Source organism: Tamandua tetradactyla, chromosome 3 (genome assembly GCF_023851605.1).
Source record: "Tamandua tetradactyla isolate mTamTet1 chromosome 3, mTamTet1.pri, whole genome shotgun sequence".
In the NCBI taxonomy this organism is placed as follows: Eukaryota; Metazoa; Chordata; class Mammalia; order Pilosa; family Myrmecophagidae; genus Tamandua; species Tamandua tetradactyla.
The window spans coordinates 10925416-10935549 of NC_135329.1; the positions used below are offsets into that span (position 1 = coordinate 10925416).

The following is a 10134-nucleotide window of genomic DNA, read 5'->3' on the forward strand; positions in this document are numbered from 1 at the left end:
CAGCAAGGGCCTCCTCCCAGGGCTTGGCCACTCCCAGCACACAGCACCCCCACCCCTCAGCGGGGTTGCGCGGCAGGAGGCTTTCGCGGGGGCAGTGCCGGGTGGGCGGTTTTCCCAGAAGCAGGGAGCAAAGCCGGCCAGGGTTGGCGCGTCCTCAGATGGAGACATTGCCGGCTGGATGGCCAGCCTGCCCGGGCCAGCCTGAGGCCGAGGGCTCCTGCAGGCAGTGTCCCTGCACTCTGGGCCGCAGCACCACACCCCAGGGGTGTGGCATGTCCCAGAGGGAGGCCCAAGGGACACCAGCAATGCCGGGAGTGGGACAGGGCCGGGCTAAGGCCAAACCTCGGTTACTGCCAGGCCTTGAGAGAAGGAGCCACCTGAGCAGGGCCAGACAGGACCTGTGGGAAGAGCCAAGCTGGAGTAACCAAAAATGGAGCAGAACTACCCCTAGTCCTCAGGGGGCCAGGACGAGGCACCTGGCTCATGGCAGGGTAAGGAAATATGGGCCTTGGGGAGAGAGCTGGGGGTGGGGTAGGGGGCAGGGATGGGGGGATCGGGTGTCACTTCTGATGGCAGAGCCTCACTCAGCATTACTGCTCCCACCCAAGGGAGGGGGCAGCAGCCCCTTAGGCTCCGGCTTGGGGTGGCTGGGGGAAATCAGAGCTGCTTTTAACCAGAGCCTTGCTCAGAGAGGTGGCCCGTCTTCCTTCTCTTGATGAGGAAACCGCCCAGAGGGTGATGGAACCCCAAGGTCAGCATTTATTGCAGCTGCCTTTCCATCTCTGGACTTTGCTGGGCCACGGGTCGGCCCTAGGGAGCGGGGCGGGGCTCTGCACCCTGCGCCCACGGGCACGCTGGCATAAACAGGGTGCAGATTCAGGTGTGGGACGGAGCAGGGACTAAGGGCGGGCAGAGTGGAGTTTCCCTGGGCCTCTGGGATCTGGAGCCCAAACTTGGCCCTCCCCTGGCCACCCGACCCCAGGCTCCTCGGGCGTCAAACGGGGCAGAGCTGAGAGCAGGAGGAGTGGGGTCTGAGGCCCTCCGGCCCTGCGGTTCGTCCAGCTTCGGGGCTGGGCAGGAGGCCCCACCCCCACCCCGGCCTGCCCGCAGGGATGGGGGGCAGATGGGGTCCGGGCCAGGCGCACTCACCCGGGCCCCTGCAGGGCGCGGCGGGCCCGGAGAACGCGGCGCGGGAGCGGAGCCGAGTGTGCGCGCTGCGCCAGGCTTTCGTGGCCCTGCAGGCAGCCCTGCCCGCCGTGCCGCCCGACACCAAGCTCTCCAAGCTGGATGTGCTGGTGCTGGCCGCCAGCCACATCGCCCACCTCACCCACACTCTCGGCCATGAGTTGCCCGGCCCCACCCGGCCACCGTTCCCGCGTGGACTCCGCTACTTGCACCCCCTCAAGGTAGGCCCCGGGCCCTGGAGGGATGGGGACCCCGGCACCCAGGGCCTTGGGGACGGGGTGGGCATGGAGGGCTACCGAACTGGCCCCTGCCCTGGGCAGAGCTGGCTCTGGGGCCAGCAGCTTCTTGCTGTCTCAGGAGGAGCCAGGCCTGGCTGGTGGGGTGGGGTGGGGTGGGGTGGGGTGGGGTGGGAGCTGCACAGGGCTCCTTGGGAATGTGGGCTCTTCAGGAGGAGGGGGCTCTGCAGAGGCCAGGAGGCTCCAGGGCCAGTAGGGTGAGGGAAGGGAAAGGAACCTGTGCTGGGGCAGGGAGCTGGGAAGGGAAGCCACACACCTGGAAGGGGTCTAGGATTCCCACGTGGCCTTACCCTGGCACCCCTACCCTGGCACCCCTACCCTGGCACCCCCTCGGGGTGCTCTGGACCACTGTGGCAGGAGAGAACCAGCCCTCCGGGAGGCCATAGGGTCAGACAAAACATCACTCTAGAAGCATCCAGGCTGGAGGGCTGCAGTGCCACGGGTGGGGGCTCCCTGGAGACACACACAGCCTTTCTGGCCCTCATGCGCACTCCCCAGCCTGTGGTCTGACATTCCAGAACCTCAGTTTTATTATATATAAAATAGGAGATGAAAACAGGAGGCTTCCGTGCTCGCTTTGGAAGCACATATACTAAAATTGGAACGATACAGAGAAGATTAGCATGGCCCCTGCACAAGGATGACTCGCAAATTCATGAAGCGTTCCATATTTTTAAGAAAAAAAAAAAAACAACAAAAAAGCAGGAGGCTTCCTTCTCTTCTAGGGTATGAAATGAGACCATAAATGAAAACTGTAATTAGTAATTATCACCATTACCATAACAGCCAGCATTTACTGAGTGCCAAAGATAGGCCAGGAGTGGTGCTTTAATGCATTTCAGTCTTTTAATCCTTGCAGCATCCCAGTGAGGAAATGGAAGCTTAGAGAGGCTAAGTGGGGGTGCCTGGCATAGGTCCCACGCTCACAGCGCAGGCAGGCTCAGGGGATGGCGCAGGAAGGAGCTAGCTGAAGACTCGAGCTTTACAAAGGGAAGGTTGTCTTCAGCCGCGGAGGATGACATTGTAATGAATCCAACTCCGTGTTTATGAAGGCTTTTTTACAGCCGACCCCTAAATAGCACAGTTCTGAAATGTCTTGAAACCTGAGTATTTTCCCTCTCTTCTATATCAATACAGCTAAAATCCAAGAGTTTGGGACTCAGTGAGTGCAACTTTGAAATGCTGAGGGCAGCCCTGGGCTGGACCTAGCAGTTTCTTTAACTATGAAGTGGCAACCCAGGCAGGGCCTTGAGTGTGTGCAGTAGGTGATCAGTAGAAATGTTGAAGAAGGAACCAGTGAGGGGCTGGGTCGGGCCTAGAATTCTGGTGGGGTGGGGGTCGTTTCCCAGGCACATCACCCTTTGGCCCCCACGTGGTGTGGCTGCCGGGGAGAAGGGCAGAGCTCAGCGCTAAATTGACCCAGTGTTTTTGGAACTGCCCGTGTTCCTGATGGACAGATCGACATGTGGGGCTACAAAGCACTGTTAGCAGAGCGGTGATGCTGGGGTGGGGGGAGGGCGGGGGGAGGTGCCAGGGGAGGGGAAGGGATGGGGGATGCGAGGGGAGGCCAAGTCTGGGCTGGTGAGGGTTCTAGATGATGAGGCCCGCGGTAATGCGCAGTACTTGTCCCCATGCCCGTGTCTTTCAGAAGTGGCCGATGCGATCTCGTCTCTATGCCGGAGGCCTGGGGTGCCCCGGCCTTGACGCTACCCCAGCGCCACTGCGGGCCACAGAAGGAGGGCTGCAGAGGCTGGGCCCCAAGCCCCTGGAGAGGCGGTTGCTCTCCTCCCCACCAGGCCACCCTCACCAGCTCTTGGTGACAGATGATCGTCGACTTGCCCATTTCTCCTAGACTGTGGCTCAAGCAGGGGTCTGGCTTCCTGCCGGACTTACCTGCCCCCACTCTGACTCTCAGCCATCAGCTCTGACTCAGGTTCAGCTGCCAAGTTCCAGCGCATGGGCCAAGGGTGTCAGTGGGCACTGGGCAGCGGGCACTGGGCAGTGGGCAGGGCTCCTGGGAGGGTGAGCACTCCGAGGAGCGGCAGGGTAGAAACTCTCATCCTTGGCACCCCTGCCTGACTTCCCAGTGGCTCTGCTGGGGCAACTAGAATGGGAGAGGGAAGAGTCTGGAGGGGGGGTTCCCAGTTGAGTCAGGGCACCACTCCTTGCTTTTTTCCCCTAAGGCTCCCACAAATCCTCTGGAGAGAGCAAGAGCATAGAAATTGCTGCCGAGGGGCAGAGTTTGGGGCAGCAGCACTGGGTCTGATGAGGAAGCCAGGGGTTCAGAGAAGCTCTTGGCAGCTGCAAGTCTGAACTGGGCTGGGCCCAATAGCCAGAGCGGATGCCTAACCCGACATCAAAGACGCAGTCGGGAATTTAGGATTTTGGGTTGTGGGTCTCTCCTGCTGCCCTTCTCCTCTTAGGGCCCCCTGCACCCTTCCACTCATTTTTGACATGAGTAGTGTTTACAGTTAAACCATAAAGCTAACACTGCTTATTCCAGTTTCTAGAGAAATTTGAGGTGGTCCCAGTTGCCTCACTCGAGATCTTATCCCAGAGGCAGCTCTGCCTTAACTGAGCTAAGCAGTGCCTTAGGGCCTTGCCTCTGAAGGATATTGGTTGAGTCCATTACATCCTCAAAGGACCTTAAAAGGAGAACATTTATCTTTTCCGGGGAATGATAATTATAGTTTTCTCTTCTCGTTATGTTAGAAACTTAACCTCAAGGGACGACAAGTCAGGCCTGGATTGCTCGTGTGATTTTTGCCCAAGGCTTCACTGTCCCTGTCTCTGGAGTTATTTCTACACTCTACCTCCACGGGAAGCTCCCTAAGGGCAGCTCCTCACGCACCTCCCCAAGTCAGGCCCCAGCATGGATCACAGATGGCTCTGTCTCCCGGCCCGGACAGGACTAACTCCCAGAGGCTAGGCATAGGAAAAGTAAACTTCCAGCCTCCAGCCTGGTACCTGAAGCCCAGATTGGGAAGGACACACCTTTCTGCTAAACTCCAGAGCCTCCGAGCGGGAGGGGCCGGGGAGGCGGAGTAGGCTCTCAAAGGGCATGTCCTTGAGCAGAAACTACCAAATCCTAGGAATGAATGAGGAATGGGCAGGGGGAGTTGCCAGGGATCAGGGTTCTGGCACCGTGAGCTGCTGCCTCCCCTGCCTTGCCAGGGTGGCAGAAGATAGGGGGCTAAGGGGGTGACTTGGCAAGTTGGGGTGGAGGTAGCAGAGAAACCGTGTCCCGGACCTGTGCTGGCCGGGACGTGGGAGAGCGGTTGGATTGTGGCTGGGAGCCATGGAACAGCCTTGGCCAAGGCTGAACCCATAAATCTGCCTGGGACCAAGGGATCCTAGAGTGCGTCCAGAGTGCCTTCAGGGTAGCTGGACGAGGGGGCAGGCAGAGCCCGGACCAGGTGTGGGAGGGATGAGCAGTGTTTTTCATGAGACCATAAAAGTCCAGCTCGAATGTTCTATTTTTAAATCCTCAAAGTGTTCCTGGTTGAGTTCAGGGGTGATAGGAAAGAGGAACACACAAATTCCCTCCCCAGTGGGTGGCACACAATCTTTTTCTGGGGTAAAAGGAAAACTGGTTTGAGGGGAGGAGTTGGAGGGGGAAGACTCCCCCCCCTCCCCACCCCGTAGTGGCCTGATAACTGGGTAGACTTCGGCCTGGAGCCTGCCCTGCCCTGCCCTGCTCAGACTCAAGCCTCCGTGAATTAAATCAGAGCCCTGGGGGTTCCCTGGTAGGGAAGCAAGAAGAGAAAAGTAAGGAGGAAGCCGTAGATGGCTTGGGAAGGGAAGGCCCAGCATTTCCAGCTTCTAAGGCGGCCTCAGACTCTCTCCAAGTAAGGTTGTTTCCTTAGTACCCGGGAGAGTCCTGCGGGGACCACAGGCCATCTCTTCGGCCAGGCAGCATCCAGCACATCAAGTTGAGGGACCGAATGCCCCTGGGGGGTGTGTAGCCTGAGCCAGCGTGAGGGCAGGGGATGCGGGGGTTAACCAGAACATAGGGGACCCCTCCCTCCTTGACAAGCGCAACCCTGCGGGCGCTGCCCTGGAAGAAAGAAGAACTGTCAGGTCAGAGAGGTACCAGGACGAGGAATAAAAACTTCCTTTGTTCACTGGGACTCAAGGGCTTTGTATTCCCACTGGGAGCTGGGGGGAGGGGTCATGGATGGACCAGACCAGTAAGGGTCAGCAGAGGCCAGGGAGACTCAGGTCCAATGGCAATTTTTATTCCCTGGGAACAAAGATATGTGGGAAAGAAGTTCCAAAAGTAAACAGAAGCCCAGAACACAGGGGACAAAATGCCACAAAGGTGGCAGGCGCAGGAGTCAGAGGGAGGCTGCTCCATGGCGGATCTCTGGCATCACCTGCCCCTCCCACATGCCTGTGACACAGGGTGGGGATGGGGCAGTGATGGGGAGGAAAACGTCCCTGCTCTCCCCACCCCGCGCTGGATGCATGTGCCCTTTCTGGTGAGCGGCAGGAACGAGGGGTTGGGGGAAGGCCCAGAACAGGGCTGTGGGAGAAGCAGAGCTGGTGGTGGGATAGCCAAAGTACTGAGGTGGAGACCGTGAGTGTTGTCAAGTTGGGAACTAGGGAAACTAGAAGTAGGTCTAGTCTCTGAGAAATTCCTTTTCTCTCCCCCTGGGAGGAGCCCGGCTGTGATGTGCCAGGTGGCAGTGCCCTCTTCCTTCTGTGCTGCGAGCCCAAAGCTTGACCTTTGGATCCGGGGTTGGCAAATGACGTTCAGTGGGTCAAATCCAACCTGCCACCTATTTTGTAAATGAAGTTTTATTGGAATACAACCATACCCTTCCATTTGTGCATGTGCCCCGGGCTGCTCTCCTGCCCCATGGTGGAACTGAATGGCTGCGACTGAGACCATGTGGTCTGCAAAGCCAGATATGTTTACTCTCTGGTCCTTGACAGAAAAGGTTCGCTGACCTCTGCTCAAGAGCAGAAGTTTTCAAAATGAGGTCTGGAAATCCTGGGAGGCCCTGACGCTCCTGCAGGTAATCTAAACGGCCAAAACTGTTTGTATAATAGCAAGATGTTATTTGCCTTTTTCATCCTTATTTTCCATGGGTACAGTGGAATTTTCCAGAAGCTGCATGACCTGTGATATCACAACAGATGGATTGTAGAAGCCGATAGAGAATCTAGCTATCAAGATATTACTAGATTATCTATTAATTAAAATATCTATTAATTAAAGATATTTGCAAAAATATAAAACAATACCACTCTTCTCACTAATTTTTTTTCCAATATGGAAAATGATTTTTCATAAAAATGTTATATATATTCACTTATAATGGGGTTAATTAATGTTGTTTTTAAATAAATAGCATATTTTAAAGTTTTCTCCATTTTAATTTCTAAAATGCTAAATATCAATAGACATAACCCACATAAACAAAATCTCTTTGGGGTTAAACTTTTTTAAGAATACAGAGGGATCTTGAGACCAAAATCTTTTAAAACCACTGCAGGTGGCTCAGCAGGCAGAGTTCTCGTCTTCCATGCCGGAGACCCGAGTTTGTTTCCCGGTGCCCGCCCATGCAAAAAAAAAAGCAAAACAAAAAAACACTGCAAAAGGGAGCCTGCCCTAGCACCCAGACAACTGGACATGTGCCCTAGAGCAGATGCAGTGACTTGGGGCTGGTCTCTGAGAGATGAAGGCCATGGGCAGAGAGGGATCCCTGCACAGTGAGGGCGGCGGCCTGAGCCCTGGGCCCAGGTCACAGTGAGGTCTCCTGGAGGACGAAGGTGGGACCACTGCCTACCCCAGACACAGCCGCGGCCTCCTTGTCGCTGCTGTCCCTCAGCATGCCATTGCTCAAGACACGCGGGTGTCCGCGAGGAGGTCCTGGGAACACCAGCAAGGGGAGTGGGCAGCGGGAATACACAAATGGCTGGTGATGGAACTATGGCAGAAAAGGTGACAAGACAGCTTGATCCCTGCCAGATGGGAGATCAGAGGAAGAGCAGGTGGGGAGAAGGGCTGGGGGAGCCAGCCCCCAGTGCTCCTTTCTGGACCTGAGACCTGTCTGTTCCCGCGTGGGAGCTGAGGTGACCCGCGCCGGAGCCTGTGCCCTCTGCAGGAAAGCGTCCTGGAGACCCCGCCCGGAGGAGGCTGGGCCCAGCCTGCAACAGACACATGTTACGCCCACTAAAGGTGGGCACATCTTCCTTCCTTTTAAAAATATTTTTATTGTAAACACAAACAAACATATAAACATTCTTGACATGGTACAATCAGTGGCTCACAATATCATCACGTAGTTGTGTATTCATCACCATGATCATTTTTTGAACATTCGCATTTCTCCAGCAAAAGAAATTTAAAAAAAAGAAAAGAAAAACTCACACATGCCATACCCCTTACCCCTTCCTCTCATTGACCGTAATATTTCAATCTATTCAATTTATTTTAACCTTTGTTCCCCCTATTATTTATTTCTTATCCATATTTTTCACTCATCTGTCCATACCATAGATAAAAGGAGCATCACACACAAGGTTTTCACAATCACACAGCCACATTGCATAAACTATTGCACAATCATCTTCAAGAAACATGGCTACTGGAACACAGCTCTACGTTTTCAGGCACTTCTCTCTAGCCACTCTAAGACACCATAAACTAAAAAGGGAATATTTATATAATGCTTAAGAATAACCTCCAAGATGACCTTTCGATTCTGTTTGAAATCTCTCAGCTGCTGACACTTTATTTTGTCTCATTTCTTTCTTCCCCTTTTGGTTGAGAAGGTTTTCTCAATCCCTTGATGTCTAGTCCCAGGTCATCGTAGGGTTTCTGTCCCATGTTGCCAGGGAGGTTTACACTCCTGGGAGTCATGTCCCATGAAGAGGGGGGAGGGCAATGAGTTCTTATTTCACTTTTTTTGGGGGGGTGCACGGTCTGGGAATTAAACCCAGGTCACCCACATAGAAGGCGAGCATTCTACCACTGAACCACCCGTGCACCCTTCTTATTTCATTTTAAATCTATAAAGGCTGTGTTTTTTGAATTATAATGAATTAAGATTCTTGCCGAGACATTGAACAAGTGACCATACACATTTTTGTTTAATCTTCCAGGCATGTATCTTTAACTTCTAGGCTCTGAAGATCATAAAACAAAAGCATGTTAATTAGGGAAAATTAATTTGTTAGACCGTGTTACAGGGAGTTGAATTTGTTTGCTATAGAAAATAATATTCTTAACAATGTGTTTCAACATTTGGCTCACTTATGCTGTAAATTAACTTGCCAACTCTATGTTTAAATTCACTGCTCTATATATGGAGGGTTCATTTGTTATTCAAAAGCACTAAGACACTTACATTATTAACTTATAGGTCAACGGAAAGTCAAAAATGCCTCTGAAGATTTAGATACAAATTCAATGTAAGTTCTGTTGATAGTGTCCTGGCTGGCTGGCAATCCTCAGGTTCCTTGGCTTTCCCATCACATGGTGATGTTTTCTCTTTTGTTTTCTGGGTCCCCTTGACTTCTAGCTTCTGACTCCTTGCCATGTCTTTCTCTGATCGGTCTGAATTTCTTCTACTTATCAAGGATTCCTGTAATCTGGATTAAGGCCCAAACTCATTCAGTAGGGACACACTGTTGCATCCTGCTGAACCAGCAGCAGAACTCACCCCAAAATAAGAAATAGGGGAACCCAGCCAGAACTGCCCCAAATGCCCCACTTCGGTGCTTGTTAAGATTCTGAAGAAAGAGGTGCTAAACACTAGGGTGATTGGTCCTTTAGCACTTACTAGGGAAACTTACAGAAAGTTGCAGCTACCTCTTGATGGATAGCAAGAAATTCACTCGAGTATGTCCATATCCATGGCAACTGCTCTTTAAATTACATTGGGCTGGAGGACAAAGGTGGCTAAATGTCAAAGGCTTGCATGCAAGTTTTGGGAAAATATCTGGATATGTGCTCTTTCCTTAAAACAAGATTTGTTCCAGGCAGGTGGCATTCAAGGTTATAGCAGCTAAAGCTCAGCACTCTTCCAGGGAATTACATAAAGGGATACCTGAGGAAGGGGCAGGGGCGAGGTTGATCCCCAGTCATGTAGGAGACACCACATGTATCATACACACACCTTCACTGCAAATAACATCACAGAGAGGTCCCTTTACAGAGGGGCCCACTGTAGAGAGCCGCTTTCCGGGTTTGGCCTAGTGGACACGCTGCAGCCTGCTCTAGAGTTCCCCCCGCCCATCGAGTGAGCCAAGATGGCGCTCACATCCTGCTTCCGCAAATGACGCACACGCCCACCAACCCTATCTTCCAATCACCTCTGTATACGTGGCACTAACCTATTGGGTTTGGGCACAGTATATAAGAGGTTACCCGGACGGGGTGGGTGGAGACGACCCACAGGGAGCCGTGCCTGACGGCCGCATAGAGGTTGTTCCCCCGCGGGAAATTTCGCCCGCGCGGAACCTGTAACAGAGAATGCAAGCTTAACTCCAGTAAAGGTCTGTGCTTACGACTGCTGCGTGTCTTGGATCTGTGTTTCTCACCAGCGCGGATTTGTCTGCGTCTGTCTCTCTCTCCCTCCTGTTCCCTCCGCCGGCCGGGGACCAGAAGCTGAGCGAGAAGTCGCGGACAGCCCACACCCTT

At 53.6% G+C, this 10134-nt stretch overlaps 1 protein-coding gene and 2 non-coding genes across 3 annotated transcripts; 2 read left to right on the forward strand and 1 right to left on the reverse strand.

The window, feature by feature from the left end:
• The first annotated feature begins 228 nt into the window (after positions 1–228).
• Positions 229–6833, forward strand: TCF23 (transcription factor 23). Its single transcript, XM_077151823.1, is given in 4 exon segments — positions 229–491; positions 1164–1406; positions 3130–3193; positions 3196–6833. Coding segments are annotated over 4 exon segments (639 nt in total). The 5' UTR covers positions 229–272; the 3' UTR covers positions 3309–6833.
• Positions 2050–2156, forward strand: LOC143678353 (U6 spliceosomal RNA). Its single transcript, XR_013173167.1, has one exon. It is a non-coding gene; the product is annotated as a U6 spliceosomal RNA (small nuclear RNA).
• Positions 6834–8407: 1574 nt separating the features above from the next.
• On the reverse strand, positions 8408–8478 carry TRNAR-UCU (transfer RNA arginine (anticodon UCU)). Its single transcript has one exon. It is a non-coding gene; the product is annotated as a tRNA-Arg (tRNA).
• Positions 8479–10134: the final 1656 nt, after the last annotated feature.